The sequence below is a fragment of the Centropristis striata genome, chromosome 15 (genome assembly GCF_030273125.1).
Source record: "Centropristis striata isolate RG_2023a ecotype Rhode Island chromosome 15, C.striata_1.0, whole genome shotgun sequence".
NCBI classification, from domain to species: domain Eukaryota; kingdom Metazoa; phylum Chordata; class Actinopteri; order Perciformes; family Serranidae; genus Centropristis; species Centropristis striata.
The window spans coordinates 28,671,213-28,688,707 of record NC_081531.1 but is presented as its reverse complement, the minus strand read 5'-3'; the positions used below and the strand labels follow the sequence as shown (position 1 = coordinate 28,688,707).

General features: G+C 40.0%; 1 protein-coding gene across 1 annotated transcript in view; it reads right to left on the bottom strand.

The window, feature by feature from the left end:
* Nucleotides 1-13,391: 13,391 nt before the first annotated feature.
* The window catches only part of LOC131986571 (protocadherin-16-like), a 95,373-nt gene continuing 91,269 nt past the window's right edge, over nucleotides 13,392-17,495 (bottom strand). Inside the window, exon 29 of the mRNA XM_059351594.1 lies at nucleotides 13,392-17,440. Coding sequence (XP_059207577.1) covers nucleotides 15,393-17,440 — 2,048 coding nt within the window. The 3' untranslated portion in view covers nucleotides 13,392-15,392. The remainder of the gene's footprint in view (nucleotides 17,441-17,495) is intronic.

Sequence of the window (17,495 nt, the reverse complement as noted above, 5' to 3'; positions counted from 1 at the left end):
CTCAGGAAGATCTCATGAATTGCAACAAATTATGTGAGATCATTAACAGATGGTATGCAGTGGTAGAATGTAACCAAATACATTTAGTCATGTTCTTAAGTACAATTTTGAGGCAAATATTGTACTTTTTACTCAACTACATTTAGCTGCCAACTTTAGTTACTTTTCTACGGAAAAGGATTGGGGCCAGGTAGGAGAAAAAATTATGAGAGGAGGATTTTTTTTTCATTATGCAGTTCAAGAAGCTTGAATTACAATTTCAAGAAAAAAGTTGAAACTTTTAGTGTTCGGTAAAGTTGGAAAGATATTAACGGACAGTTAGGTAGACTGCAAGCTAACACTTGATTTTCATCAATGTCATAAAATGTGCAATAATCCCTCATAACATAAATTAGCTATTCTGGTAGAGGGTTACTAAAAACTATTGTTTTGGGAAAATCTGCTTTAAAGCAATTTATGTGATTTTTTTTAGACATATAGAAGATGTATAGAGGAAAATCAGGATTTAGCTTGCAGTCTTCTTTACCAAACTCAAAAAGTTGATGTTATTCTCGACATTTTGACTTCTTGAAATGCATAATGACTATGAATTTTTTCCTCCTCTTGTTACGTTTTTTCTCCTACCTGGTCTTAAATTTTAACATAAAAACATGATCAATATATATATTTTTAAAGTAATCAATCAAAATTAAAATCAAATCAAAATTACTTTATTTATCCCAAGGGGAAATTCAGTTAGTCTGGTAGAATCTCTGTTAGAATGAGACAGCCTGATGGCTGTAGGAGCGAAGGATCTTTTGAATCTCTCCGTCCTGCAACAGGGAGAGAGTCCCAGTCCACTGCTGGTTTTTTTGGTCCTTAAAGGTTTTGTGTAGCGGATGATCTGGGTATTTCAAGATGGCCTCGAACACCTTGACAGTGCATCTCTCAACCACCTCCTCCAGTGTGTCCAACCTGGCTCCAGCCACAGAACCAGCTCTTTAGACCAGTCTGTCCAACCGCCTTCATCTCTGTGTGTGATGCTGCCTCCCCAGCAGACTGCAGCATAAAACAACACACTACCACCACAGACTGATAAAACATCTTCAGCATCTTACTACAGATGCCCAGAGATCTGAGCTTCAAGAAGAAATAGAGGCGGCTCTGCCACTTTTTGTAGAGAGCGTCTGTGTTTAGGGACCAGTCCAACTTCATCCAGGTATACCCCTAGATACTTATAACTTGGCACCACCTCCATGTCCAGTAATAGTTAAAATGAGCTATCCTTTGAGAAATTTAAAATCCTGCTTACATAAATGCACCAATAATGTAGTATAATAAAGTATTCAATGATGTTTTGTACTTTACTTAAGTAAGTTTGAATGTAGGTTTTTTACTTGTAGCGGAGTCATTTCACAGCCTGTTATTGGTACTGATTACTTCTTCCACCACTGATGATATGTAATGATTAACTCTCGACGGACAGTCTTTGGCACTTTGAGTCTACAGGGAGATCTGTAGATTGTGATAAAAAGACCAAAATGTGATCAGCTGATGAACAGCCAATAACATGTTTTAGAGCCACAGACAATGAAGTGACGGCTAACATTAGCTTGAGTCACTGACCCGGCCACTGAAGGAGCATGACGGCAATCAAATCCAATTAAGATATAGTAATGGATCAGGTTCAGGAAAGGTTGGAAAATAATTAGTGAACATGTCAAACTGCACCTATAAGATCTTCTATTTTCCGCATTGAATTACTGCCAATCTGATGTATATATATGAATATTTGAGCTGCTGAAAACGTTTTGCTCAGTAGCTAAAGTTAAGCATATTGCTTATATGTACTGCTCACTTAAGTGTCAGCTGCGATACTCAGTCACATCAGTCTTCGTCTCTTCAGCTGTCGACTGTCGTCCTGCAGAGGAGCACGATGCTGCTGCTGTAAGTGTGTCTGTCACAAAAAAAACCCTCACTAGGAGTCAATTTATTTAAGTGCAAATAATATGGATATAAGCCATGCTGCTTAGCAATACTTTTTCCTTCCAACTTAATCTAAACAAAGTGTTGAGGAAATTTCTCTGTGCCTAGAGTACTTAAGCAGTCCAACGCTTTAAGCTGAAACGACAAGCAGTTGGCTTGTCTCAATGATAAGCCTGATCCACGTCTTTTCTGGGCCAAAAAGCTGCATACAACTGATCTCCCTCTTACTGTAAATACTCCCTAATTCCCTCTTTTACTTCTCCACTTTGGGCAGACTCATCTAAAGTGAAGATGTGTCCCTCTTGAAGACAGAGAGATGGAGCAGTTCTTCTACAATCAGTCACAGGAGGTTTGCTGAGATTTTTTTGGGGGTCTGAAGACAAGCAGAAAAAGGGAGAGAAAGTTTGGAAACACACTATGATCTGTAAAGTGTGTCAAAACAACAATTTTTCATTCTGTTACATGGGAAACATGCTGAACTTCTAGTTGTATATGTTTCATAAATATAACATGCAGAAAGCACACTCAACATGCACTTCCCTTAATTAATTATAAATAAAATTTACAGCACATGCACATTTTTAAAAAGCAGAAAAACATCTGCCCCTGCAGAGACCTGACCAATTTAGGTGCAATTTTAAAGAAAATCTGAATGTAAATCATCAGCAATAACTTTGTTTCGAAGTTAATCTTTGTGTGGTTTGATGTGAAACGGTATCTCTGAGGCTTTGAAAGATTAGAGCTTCATAAAAACTAAAGAACAGTAAAGAGGCCGCCTTGTGCCCAATATTGCCCGTTATCAAGGAATGTTTATTACACTTGTAAATTCTGATGATTACAGGGTGAGCTACTGGCTGTGTCTCTGAAAATCTGACTTTTGACTGCTTCTATATGTGAGCACATGCGCTATAATCCAAGACATAAAAAAGCTGCACCCCTCACAGTCTCATGGAGAGACTCCAGCTAACGGGCACATGCTGGCTAAATTTACATGTTCACCAAAAAAAAAGCTATTTAGAAATGCTAGCGGATAAATAAAATCTGAATCATAATAGAAGTGATTGAACAAAAGTTGCCACAAAACAACACTGAGCTGGTTCACTTCTGGAAAGTAATTATGCAAAGCTTGAGTTTCTCTGAATAAATCTAGCCAGATAGGAGTCATGGGAGCTTAGAATAAAATGGAAAAATAATTAAAAAGTAACTTGCAGAGAATGCTGTGACTTTGGGAAACATTTTTTTTTGCTTTTGGCTTCTTTGTGTGTATACTCTGAGATTGGATGTCTCTGCTGATTTGCTCTGTTCTTATTGAATCCATTAGAAAACGTTTACATGCATGCGATGGAGTGAATAGCAGACGAATAATCTGGATGGAATGCTGATAGTAACCCCACATGTAAAGCTTGACGTTATTGTTTTTATTTGAAAAACCTGCAGAGGATAATGCCTGATGTTTCCTTGACAGTGAGGGGTCAGTGACCTACACCTCCTTAAAGAGCTTTGGGATATGCTCCACACACACACAGTGGGGAAAAAAAAGCAGGTGTACACATGATATGCAGAGCCATGGGAATATAAATGGTCAACTGTGGTGTTTTAAAATTCTGAAAATGCTCAGTGCAGCACTATAGATAGTTTTTCCATCTAAGAAAAAGCTTGACTTGCAGTCTATCAATCATAAATCAACATAATGGTTTGTAATGTGAAACATGTTTTGCTTCCACCACAATCAATTTTCCCCTTTAAAGGCTTGCTGTGGCCCCTTTTTCTGGTTGCAGGACTGAAAATAAGTAGTTTTGTTGTGCTGTTGCTTTTCCTCACAGTCATGGTGTTGGTTTAACTTTCCTGATTGAGGGACAAGAGTGTTTTCTTAAGTTCAGTATCTCTGTCAGACCCTTGGCTCATATATTGGACACAAATAGAGAAGGAAACGAAGAACTGGGGCCGGGAGAGGACAAGAGAGGAGGAGTGGTATCGTGGCAGGGATGGATAAAAGTAGATGAAGGAATGGTGAGGTTTATAACTGACGCATGGACATAGAAGGATACGTCAAGTGAGGAAAAAAGGCAAGTGAGGACTTGGAACCTTATTGTGAACTCGACGACTAAGCTGCTGCTGACATTCTCACAATCCTCGAACAGGCTGACAGGCAGTCGGATCACGACCAGCTCTCCTGCTGCAGTCACCTACTGTAGAAACACAGAGCCAGGGAGAAACAGAAGAGAGTGAGCAGACACAGAGGCATGGAGTCCATTAGGACTTTTGCAGAGCAGGGAGGATTGAATAATCCTGGCAAACGCTCACTCAGCTTCCCTCCCTTTCCTCTGTACTTTCCAACTGGGTGCCATCCACACGACCTCTGAACTCCATCTGAGTAACCATGGCCCGTAATTCATGCAAAAAAAAAGAATTACTAACTAGAGAGGCACCCCACCCTGTAATGTGCTGGCTGGCGGCACCACGACCTGCGCAGGGTTGAATGACCCATTCAGACTCAGAGCATGAGATCATGAACAAATGGGTTCCTGCTCTTCATTCTTCGCAATCAGTGAAGGCAGTGGCACTGTGTACATTTAAATAGCTGTGAAGTGTTGTACATTTTCACATTATAGAAAGTTGACCCTTTCACAGTGTGCTTTTAGTTCATGACAGTAAACTGCAACATTTGTTAAGTGTACTCTTACGAAAAGACGCTCTGGCTTGTGCTGGCTTTGGCTTTTAACTTTGTGTCCTCCTTTAGCTCCACCCTCTCTGCCAAATAGGGTCACTTCTGGTTCCAAAAGCAAAGTTATATACAGTCAAAATGCTTTAACTTCATAAAAAAAAATACAGTAGTATGATGAGGGTGTTGGGTGCCGTGACAAAGTAAACACTAACGTAACTATAAATACAAGATAACTAAATCAAACCCAGAGTTGAGTGCCTAAAGTACACAAGGGGCCTGTTTTGGCCCCTTGTGTACTTCAGGCACTACTTTTGAAATTGGGTAATCTGAAAACTGTGTTATAGTATGAGTATGTTAACCTGAGGGAAACTCAGAACATTTTACGTTCTAGAAAGGGAGGTAACTTCAGCTCTGGCTGAGTTGCTGCGGAGAAACTAACCTGCTCATGAGTAGGTTTTCTTCAACATACTCTGAGTTTCTCTGTGTCTCCTCCCTCTTTCAGAGACAGACATTTCCTTTCACATTTCGATTCAAAGCACCGAAACACATTATTCAGCAGGTTACTGAGAGTCACAGTCACAACCCTGTTTGTATATAAGTTTGTTTCTCACCAACTATGTAAGGCAGGGATGGGCAACTTAAATGCTGGAGGGGGCCACAATTTTTCATCGACACTACCACAGGGCATATAGGACCGTGCACTTAACCAGATATGATGAAACTGCAATTTTAAACAAGTGCAGTAACTTAACATATTTCATGCTCAAATGCATGTAGTTGTATTGAGGGCCACTTCAAGAAGCCCACGGGCCTCCAGTTGCCCATCCCTGATGTAAGGTTTCCTTTTTATGCACGTGTCATGTCTTTGAACCCTCCACTCTGACTCGAGTCCTTTTCACACTCTGCAAATTAATATGCAGATTTTCAATAAAAAACCCTCATCTTTTCCCCGTCTCCTAACTCTTGGTGATCCTGAAGCAGCTTGCTGCAGTCATGGGGTGTCTCCCTATGTTGGGAGAGGATCTGAGACCCTTAAATTCATGTGCTTGGTACCCTGATAGTTTCGCTATGGGACGTTACTGTTTTTCCTCAGAATCCATTATTTATCTCAACAACATTATAACACACTGTGGACGTGCTCTCACGTCAGAGCTAATTCTTTGCGTTTTTTTTTTGGTTTTTTTTTTAGTTGTTCAGAAAAGCTATAGTTTGCAAAGTGAAAATGAAAGTGACTGGCACTGAAACATCTACTAAACATTGAAATAGCCACTTAATTAGACTTTCTCAGTCAAATATGAATAAAATGACATAAGCCACGAGCCTATCACACCTCAGTCCTACCTGTTCGAACTATGTTCTTATATTTCATTTATAGCTGTTTCCAAGTCCACCTTTCGCAGGCAGAATAACAACTAAACGAAATAAAGTTTAGGTTCAATACAAGTTTTCACCTGTAATATCATATAGCCTTGTGAAAAAAAATTATTCTTCTCTCTCCTTTGCAGCTGCAACCGTGTTGACTTTAAAAAAATGTGTTCACGTGAGGACTTACAATTCAACAATCTGTTTTAGCTGTTGCCCTGATGAATCGTAATATCGCGGCTCCATTAATGCTGCCTTTTTGAAGTAGGCCTAGTGGTGCATGAGGGTAACTCAGTGAATCTACTCTGAGTTGATTGAACTCAGATCAGCTTTTCTGGAACTGGAAACTCAGAGCTTCGCATCTGATGGTAAATCAACTCACAATTCAGGGATAGACTCAGAGTTTGTTGAACCTTACTTGGAACTGGGCCCAGCCTTCCAGGAGGAAGATAGAGAGAGAGCTTATAGAACAATTACTTGTAGGCAAACAATAACATAGCCTGCACACGCACTGCCAAGAACACTGTGATAATGAAGAAAACAAGCAAGCAAAAAGGAATATTTTCTCAAGTGACTTTCTTTATTTTACTGTTGAATATTGTCTTGATATTATGAAACAACTTGTCTCTCTGGGATAGGCAAGTATAAAAAGGTATATGTAAATGTATAAAAAAAACAATGTAATATACATGTATAAAAAGACTTTTATAAGTACCTTTTTCTTTTCTTTTTTTTACGTTTTCTTGTGTGTTTAAGCCTACTTCTGCTTTCTTCATGATGTGATCCTCGGTCATCACACGTTTTTTTTAAATGTCTGTATCCGCTTTTGCCCTTTACGTTAAAACATAGTTATGTGTTGTTTAGCCTGTTGCTAGTGCATCCCAATGTGGGCTTAAACCTGTTTTCTCAATGGTGATAGCTAACATGCCAAACTCAAGACTCCAATAAAAGATGACGTCATAGAGTTAACATCCACTTCCTTTTGCTAATATGTTGTTTCACTGAGGAATATGTTAAAGTATTGATGTATTTCTTAAGATATATAGATATAGATATTAGGATACTGTACCTCAGTTAGTAGTATTTCCCAACATAAGATAAACTTGCCAAAATGTTTGCAGGTTTCACATTGTTGTTCACTTCATTATTTATTCTTGATATTTGCACTAAAATATGATGATGTTGCTGCTCTGAAGAACAATGTAAATGCTGCAAGTTTAAACATTTGCACATTTAGGAGTTCATGGAACAATGTGCAGTTCATATTTCATGTCTTGCCTGAGGTACTTCCAGCCTCCTAAAAGCCAGCAGATTGATTGACTGACCATAAAGTGAAATGTTTGGGCTCTCACCAGAGTATTTGACACCTGCACACCCTCACACGGAAACATTCAGGAGCTGTGGGGAAATGAGCATTTTTTTTTAGAAGCACATTGTTTTTTCTCACATTCATATTTTCTGACTGATTGCTACGTGCTGCAATCCAGAGAACAATTTGTTTTTTCAACATTTAAAAACTTGATTAATGGTGCTATTTTTAAACAATGCACAAACAACGTGCATTTAACACTAGCAGAAAAATGGCAATTAGAAAGGCTAAAACGGCACTGAACTCTCAGTGGAATTGTTCTCTTCATTTCTCACTAATTAAAAATGCAGCAAAGGTCAAACACTGGCCTGTTATTTTGGCTCTTTAACACAGAGTCTGATTGCATTTTTAAATCCCAGCGAGTACTGTGGTAAACTAAATTTTGTTTTTCTTTTTCCTATCTCTACCCTTCTCCAGTCCACCTCATTCTCCACCGTCCTGCAGTGTGAAGTGTGAGTGACACTAGTGAGGGTGTCCCGTAAAGCAAGGTCAGCACAAATGAGAACCAGGCTCACACTGACTCAGCTGGCTCCTTTCTCCTGTCAATTTTTTCTAAGCTTGACGGCACGGGAAAAAGAGTGAAATCTCACTAAAAATAGCAATTTAGAGGCCATGAGCCAAAAAGCCCCAGTGACTGTTTTTCCTCCATGATGTGTCAAGAAAGTGGAAAAGCACAAAAAGGAGGATGAAATGAGTTTAATTTTTGGGTAAATGTACAATTGACCCGCAACTTTCTGCAACTTTGAAAACCAGCTGGATCACGGTGATAAATTGAAAATTTAAAAAGCTGCACTGACATCAAACCATCTTAACACATATGCCCAGAAAAATTACAAGGTCTGGTAACCTTTTTTGCAATATTGCGAGTGTTCTACCAATGCAGTATAGCCAGGGTTTTTCTTTCCTTCCTATATAATTGGACATACAGTGTAGTGTATCTTCCTAAAACTTTTTTTGTATTTATTTTTATTTCTATATAATAATCTAATGTATATGTGGAGTGCCATTGTTCTAATGTTGATGCATAGTGTTCGAAAAACCAATAAAAATATTTAAATAACACTAATTATGCACATGCATGCAGGAGACATGTACACACATCTCTGAAACGTCATAGCAATGGAAAACAGTGCAAAGCTTTTCCTTCGCCAGCAGAGATAACAACTGACAAACAGCATGAAACTGGATCTTGGCACCAGAGGTACTGCTGAGGGCCTTTGGATGTCAGTGTGTAGGGATGTATGTGTTCATGGTAATTTCCTGGGGAGGGGGATACCAGAGGGGGAGGCAGATTCACTGGAGGCCTGCCTGACCTTGGAGCACAAGTTACCTTAGCCAACCCCTACAGGTCCTGTTTGTTGCTCTAGGATTCTGTTCAAAGAGATTTCTGGGTGAAGAGAAGGACACATTGAATAGATTATTGAAATGAGATATTGTTATCTAACCTTGCATGGAAATGTAACATTGTTTACTCAAACAACGTGAATGTATAATGACGGACAATCCACTGGTTGTGTAAGTCTGATTTCTTTAATTTCATATGTGTTATTAAACTTTTGTGTGTGGGTAAGACTTTTTTATGGGATTCTCCAACATATTAATATTTTACTTTGGTAAAGATATACATTTTAATAAGAATGGGCAAAATCTGTGTAAAAGAAGCTGAAATTTCCTGACTTTTAGTCCACAATAACGCTAATTCTGCATTTCCCTTCCTCCTAAATGGCCACTTCTTTCTTTCTTTTCTCACACCTCCTGGTTTGAAGTCTCACAAAAATCACAGAAGACATTACACAAGTGTTTTCACATGAGGCACTACTCTTTGTGACCAGTAAACTAAAATAAATTATGTGATTGTTTGCGTGTAACTGTTGAGGTGATGAGGAAATAAGAAAGAATCCTGTTAGTGCTGCCATGTCCTCAAGCATGCCAGATTAAGTCAGTTTTTACTGAGGTATGTGAATAACAAGGTTTGCCGGTAAAACAGAAAAAGCAATGGGGTCCACATGAAAACAGGAAATTAGTCAGTCAGCATAATTGATTTCTCATTTTTTCCATTTACTTTTTTAAAGCGTATCGATTTGTTTATATCAAGTAAAAATACACTATTGGCCATCCACTTCGGACGGCTAATCAACTTATCTTACGTTCTAGTACTTAAAACGGCCCTTTGTCTAAGCAGCTTCAGAAATGTCTTTTTTCATCAAATATAAGCATTCAGAGGGGGCTTCTACAGGCAAAGTTATTAATATATTTCAGATGCTTTTAGCCTGTTTCATTATTAACATCAGACAGACGATAATACTACACTTACACAACAGACACTGCATTTGGTACTTTAACAACAGGTTTTCATTAATATGTCTTAATGAAAACTGACAAATAGCAGCTCAAAAACCCTGCAGGACCTCAAGCTCAGTTAAAAGTTTCAATTAAGATGGTTACTTTCAGAGCGGTTCCTCTTTCTGTCTCTCTCTCCGGGCATCGACCTACATTCACGAATAAAAACTGCTGCAGTGCATTAATATTTGTCTCTAATATACAGTGCATGATATCTCATACTTAGAAGCGGCATGCATGCTTTGTGTTTTAGGAACTGCACATTAATATGCTTGCAGTGATTCATCTTTAATAAAGTTGAACTGATGCAAGTCAGAATGAAAGAGCACCTGGATGCTAACTACAGCGCAGGCCAAGTCTAATATGATGTTTACAGGCTTGATTCCCAGAGAGTGCAGCTGCAGATTACACAGACCCACTGGAAAGAAAACATGCTCTTTAACAGAGTGTGCGATCTTGGAATGTTTTTCTAAGAGGGACATTTGTAGAGAACAAGATTTATAAAAGTGCATGATTGTGTTTGTTGAGAGCGTTCACTTGTGCAACAAACGGGGGGAACCCAAGAGCAGAACACAGACACGGTGAAAGGTTTAAACAGCCAGGGTTGTTTTTCTGCAGCTGATGAGTGGATGAGAGGCAGGTGTTTCAGTAGATGATGAAGTGATCGTGGTAGCTGAGTGGACCAGCTAGCGAGAAGGATGCTATGCCTGCACCCATACACACAAATACTCACAGACAGATAGATAGACAAAGGAGACATATGCACAGGTGAGGAGAAAAACACCAGAGACCACTGGGAAACTGGGGCTAAAAGCCCAGACCATCACAGCTTGTTTAACAATTGAAGCTTCCATTGAAATAATCCATTTGTGCTCCGCTGTTAAACAGTGATAAATTAAAGAAGTTTGAATTTTTTTTATTTTGCACAATAATAAGACAAAAGAAAAGGTTAAAGAAATAACAATAAAAGGAAGGTGCAAGGTAGCAAGGTAGAACTGAAAGGGGCTTATACAGGCCTCTACCTATGTTAAAATTAATAATAACAAAAAGTTAAATTAAAAACAAGTAACTATGAAATAGAAAAAAAATAATTACCATAAAAATAAAGCAAAATTATAATACTGAAAAGTAAAATAAAACTAAAATGTAGAAATGTGTGTGTGTGTGTGTGTGTGTGTTTGTGTGTGTACTACTTAGTGACCTGAGCAATCAGAGCAGCCACTAAACTGCTCTTGTATGTGTTCTGAGAGGAAAACTGTATTGAACTATTAAATTGATCATTCAAAAGTATTGTAATTATTTTAAGGAAAACTGACCAAGGGTAATACGGTAGTTGATAATTGATCTAATCTCTTGTGTTTTACTGGAAAAAAATCAGGTGAAGTTGTCTTTGAAAATGACATTTTATTTATAATGATATTATCAGTGAGTCTCAGCTGACTCGTAATAAAGATCTCATTGGTTTCAAATCTTATAGTATTTTTCTTCTTTCTCATAGTATTATAGTATTATCCATAAAATATATGTATGACTAAAAAGGCAACTATAACAGTTTAAGTTTTGAAAAAACTTCTTATATGAAATAACCAGCTGCTTCAACAGAAAATATTATTTTCTTTTTGAACCCCATTGGTCAGAGTAAGAATACGCCTCTTCTTTTAGTTCATAATCAGTACCCATCACCCAACACCAAGTTTTCTTTTTTGATCTTTGTAAAAGAACATTTCTACATCTCGTTCAAATCTTTGTTTCTTATTTATTATAGATGATCATGTTATGTTTATTTTTGATTTTCCTGTAACATCAGTACTGATGCTCTGTAAAATCATGTTTATTTTATGTTTATTTAGGAGAATGTTGATAATGCTATATTTCTTTCAAATTTTGTCAACATCTCTCAAATTCTTGGCCATGTGGCGGAGTATTAAACAGCGAAACATCTCATGGAGTGTTTAAGGTGCTTACGCCAGTAAACAATTATAATCAAGTGGCATTCATCAGTCAGCACACCTGGGTAAGAGCAGATGGTTAATTTAACGTCTCTTTTTTTTCTCTTAGCAGAAGTTTAAGAGAAAATGTAAGAGAAATTGCTTCCAGCTGACCACCACTGTCTCATGAAATAATATTAAAATACTTCACAATAATAAACACACACAACTATCGTAGTAGAACAAAGGATTTCATATTTGGCTTACAACTTCTCCAGGGGATCCACAGATTTCTCCTACATTTGATTAAATAACCTGCCAAGTATGTGCCTCTAGGAGCTGGATCTGGGCCAGTGTCAGCTGGGGAAATTGTTGTGGGCCATGTGTGTCACTGTGTGTGTGTGTGTGTGTGTGTGTGTGTATGTGTGTGTGTGTGTGATTATTTGGAAATGTGTGGGGTTAGTGAAGGAGTACGCTGTAAAAGCAGTCTTGAGACAGAAGGCTGTAAACACAGCTGTGTGTTGAGGTGAAAATGTGAGTGAGGGCAGAAAGCTTTTCTTCTTTTTTTTCTTTTTTCTACAGGCAAGATACAAGTCAATATGTTTTTATCCTGTGAAGTGTCCAGCTGATTCTCAGCTGACAAGAAAATGTAAGACTGTTCGCTACATAAATAGCACAAACAACAATCAAAAAGTTTGTATTTGACATGACATCCTGTTTGTCTCATTGGAACCTTTGGAGCTTCAGACTTAGAAGCTCTTTCTTTCTTTTGCACCTTGTCAAAATCCATGTCCAGCTCCTTCTGTATATAACAATAACACACAAAACAGTGTGCGACTGGCAGTGTGTGATGACCAAATGAGGCAGAAATCCCCAACAGCTATGCAAACATGTCTGTGCTCCATATGAAATAAACATTTTGCAATTATTCAGCTACATCAACATCATATGCCTTTATATGAGCTGGAATAACTGGATTCACTGTTGATCAGGATCTCACATTTCTCCGTAACTCTAAAGGCAAACCTTGACTATATTTTGCTATAGGAAGAAACTTTTCTCACAGCTTTACCATGGACAAGATTATCTCTAAATTAAACCCCTGACTTGACAAATTATGTGAATCCTAAAACCTCCAACATTCGCTTTTATTTTTTCCTCTACCCCGAACACTTAATAAGGAATATAAGAGATTGTTGGAGGTTTTAGGATGCACATATTTTGTCATGGCAGGGGTTTAATGTGCAGATAATCTTAGTTTGATCGGTATAATTCTCTTATGTGCATAATGAGTCATCAAGTTTAATTTTATTTAATATAAATCCACGTAATTTACTGTTGGTACATTTATTGTGTCTTTTTTTTCTTTAAGGAGACATTTTTTTCAGTTTTTTTTACGTATCCCTTGGATTTATTCAAACCAAACTAAAAAAAAAAATCATAATGCATATATGCTGTATTAGCCAATGCAGCATGTTAAATAGATTTGCTCTTCCTGAAAGCCAGATGGTGTCCACACTGGATATAGGTCTCTGTCTCCTGGCCCTCTGCCCTCATAAGGTCTGCTGTGATTCTGCCCAAAGCCAAGTCTTCCCCTCCTTTTAGAAAAAAACGCTCTCATAAATGACTGAAGTTAACTCCAACTCTTCAAAATCACTTTTCACAGCTAAGATAACTGAAACACTGTAAAACTTTAATTACTTTTCAGTTCTTCCCTCAAAGCGTTGGTTTGAATTCTGAAAAAGATGAGGTCTGACTCCAGTTTGTCAAAAGAGATCAGTAGGAATTTATTATTTGCTTCAAATACATGTACAGCTCCACTGATCAGCCACTGGCAGTCATCTCAAACTGAACTCCAAGTGGATGTCCTCCAAGACAGAAATGTTTCTGAGACAGCATGATTATGAGTCGAGAACATGTGCTGGAGTTAGGCTTGTGGCATGTGTAGCTTTCGGCTGAACCGCTGCCAGCTTTGCATGAGGCGATTTGTAGGGTTATGTTGAACAAAGAACAGAGGTAGAAGCAATGAAACAAAAGGACACCAAATCGCGGCAATTACCCCAAAAGTTTAAAAACAGGCCAGAAGCGTAAATACACACTGGAAGAATGACAAGCAGAACCTTTGGCTTCTTGCTACGCTAGCAGATCACTAAAGCTGGATCCGAACAATGAAACAAAAGAAAGAAGGTGAAGATGATGAGTTAAACACATGGAACCAGAAAACACCTCATCATATCGGTGACAATCTAGATGAGTGAATCATAGCCATAAAATGCACTGAACAGAGAGTTAGCATGGAAAATAAATACTGCACTGGTTGCTAAATCCTTGTACATTCATCAGGGCTCATGCATTCAGGCGGTTTGCTTCCCACTTGTCTGGCTCATGTGCTACATTTCCCCAAGTTATGCCACTAGCCTATGAGAATCCAAGCCTTTATGTTGCATGATATTTCTGTTGTGCTATGATGAACAACTTCACAGTAAAATGCATTTAAGTTAATGACTAATGTAATTGACTTTAGGAAGCACTTTCTGTCAAAGACACGGAGGTGATCAGCAAGTTGTCCCTGAATAACAAAGGGAATCTGCTGTTGTGCATAACTACACACCACAATAGAGTGCTGAACTGCTAGAGAAGCAGGCATTTAGAGTGATCACAGGGTTTTCATCCAGTTGCTGTTTTGGATTTGGGATGATCTACAATTTGACAAAAAAAGAAAAAACTTAAGGTAACAACACAGCATTAGTGTGAGCTGTGTTTGGTTTCCTACTGTCAAAATGTGGCAGCAAGTCCTCTTTTCATATAAATAATGCTAAAAACACAAACGTCTCCCTCTCACATCAGAACTGTCACAAGAGTCTCTAAAAACCTAGGAGACACATACAGTACATAACCTGCATACATACAAATATACATATATGCAAATACACAAAAACAATAACCCCTCCATGTGGAATAATGGCATTTCTGGATCTGAAATCATAACTTCATATAAAAATATATAAAAAATAAAAGTAAAAATCAAAAGAACTGTGAGAAAAAACAATAATCACCATTGCTGTTCCACTGTGCGATGCACTGCCAGTTCAATGAATCAGTGTCTTTGTGAACACACACACTGTTTGTCTGTCCATGGGATCCACACACATGTCCAGAGGCCATTTTAAAAGCAGCCACTAGATGAGTTTAATACTGGAGCGTAAAAATGTCCACGGACACAAAGAGAGGAACAAGGTCCTTAGCTCTCTGGCCAGCCAGCGAGGTAACATGAAAACTACACATCTATCTATCTACACACTAAGGGATCTCCGACTGCAGGGCATGGTAAGTGCACATTCCCATGAAGAGGTACCTCTTAACCCTGATCAGTTCATGGAGACCTGCGTCACTGATGAAGGGTGGGCTGGTCCTGTCAACCCAGGCACATGTTCCACTTTGTGTATTCCTGCAGACCATTGGAAGTACTTCAAAGAATGCAAATATTCTACCAGGAAAAGGTTAAGTTCGTTTTTGTGAGTTTGTTTATCGTCCAAATATCATACAGTCGGACGCTTGAAACAAACATCGCAATCTGGACACTTGTGAAACCTTCATTCTCATGATGAAAACAACGGTTTCTGAGAAAGACAGTACAACTGACATCTTCACTTGCTATCCTTCATTCCATGAAGAAGAACAGCCAAAGGGATGCTCCCTCATGCTTTGTTCAGGTTGTCTGTCTTAAAGTTTTTTCCTTAAATAGTTATTTTTAATATTTCCATCATATTCTCATCTCGTGATCAGGACTCTGGTCCAGTGAGGGCTCCCTGGTGCTTATCATGGACGTTGATGGCCCTTGGTTGACTCCAAATGGAGAAACAGCTGGAGATCGAGCTGCCAGAGGGGACAGTGAAGGGGAGAAGCTTGGGGACATTGCTGCGGATGAAATGGATCCCTCATGACTGATCGGGGACCTGCGGAGCGAGGCCAAGTGGGGGAATGTCCGTCCAATCACAGGGACCTTGGGGGGGACTGACATGGCCCCTGGGTGGGCCACTGATGTGATAAGCGGTGGAGGGTCAATTCTAGGTTTGGGATCCATTTTGTGCTTTGGCTGGAAGGGTTGGCGAGGGTTCTGGCTTTGCTGAGCAGTTTCATCTTTCAGCCTTGCGATCTCTGTGAAGACATTAGCCAGAGGCTGGAACTGAGGGCACCAGTTGAGAAGGTAATCCCAGTTATAACTTCCGCGAAGCTCCTCATCACTGGCAACGATAGCAGTAAGCGAACCATCCACTGAAGGTTTACCATCCTCAGGGAAGGCGTAATCCTTGGGGAGGGAAATGTTGAGGCCACGGCCTACTCCCAGGTAGCCACCTCCCTCGTCCCTATAGACTGGGAGCTGGCCAGAGAGCAAGGTCCCGCTGAGACTGCCGCCCAGTTTCTTTCCTTTGAACCAAGTGCTGCCCTCTAAAGCTGCAGGTTCACAGGAGATATCAGAGAGCTGGTCAGCATCCTGCTGGATTCCAGAGTCTGGTCCTCTGGCAGAGATGTGCTCCTGCATGGACGAGGTGATGGAGGCAACTCGTGGGTACTCATTTATCATCCTGATCTCATCATCCTCTGCTGCCTCTGCTGATCCTCTTCCACTGGAGTGAGAGGGATCCAGAGAGCCTCCTCTAGTGTAGGGACCACCACCAGCCCCACCCTGGTCTCCAGCATAGCCTGGCAAGGCCTGGTGGTAGATCCTCTCCCCTCCTGCTCCTGTTTTGCAATCATCTAACTTCTGCAAAGCTGTTCCTGACGCAACTGTTCTGTTTCCTGCATCCTGGGCTTTCTTCCTCCTGCGAGATTTGACAAGGAACACCACCACAGCCATGACCACAAGCAACACGATAAAACCAAGAGACACTGCAATGATGCTGATGAGCAGAATGTTGACATCGGGGGCCAGGCCGAAGTTGGTGTTTGTGACATCGATGGAGACCTGGGCTGTGGTGGTGCGGGATGCATGTAGAGGACTGTGAGCTTTCACATCCAGAGTCATCAGCCTGGTGTCACGTTTGCTCCGGCTCGAGCCGCTGCTACTACGGCTGCCGGAATTGTCCAATTTGAGGAAAATGACCCCAGTGGTTTTGTTTACATCAAAGTACTGAGAGTTTGTGGGAAGAGAATAGAGAACAATGCCGTCCACCCCTCCATCCTCGTCATTTGCCTGGACCTGGCCAATGCTCTGGCCTTTCTTAGCTCCCTCTGGGACTTCAAAGGAGAACTCAGAGGATGTGAAGAGCGGGTCGTACTCATCCTCACCTGTGATGAACACCTGTACAGTAACGGTGGCTGAGTGGTTGCCTGAATCAACCGCCACTGCCACAAAGTTAAAAGAGTTGACTTTCTCAAAGTCAAAGGGAATTTTGCTTCTGATTTCTCCGGAGCTCTGGTCCACAGTGAAGCTGTCTTTTCCTGCGACAGACCGCTCCACGATGTAGTACTTCAGCTGTCCAAAAACCCCTGTGTCATGGTCTATGGCATGAAGAACAGTCACAGCTGAGTTTGCAGGTTGGTTTTCTCTGATACTGGCTGTCAGGACTTCCACAGGGAAGAATGGATGATTGTCATTTACATCTTTGACCTCAACAATGACTGGAGCGAGTGCGAAATGACCCTGTCCATCTGTGGCCTGGATGATGACAATATGTGTGGACTGGTGCTCACGGTCGAGTGCTCGCTGAAGCCGCAAAGCTCCAGTCCACTGGTCCATGGTAAACAAGTTCACCTCATCACCAGAGCTGATAGTATACTGGACCTCAGCATTGGGAGTTGAGTCAGGGTCTGGCAAAAAGAGAACAGAGTATAATTAATGAACTGGGAGACAAAGTAAACAAGG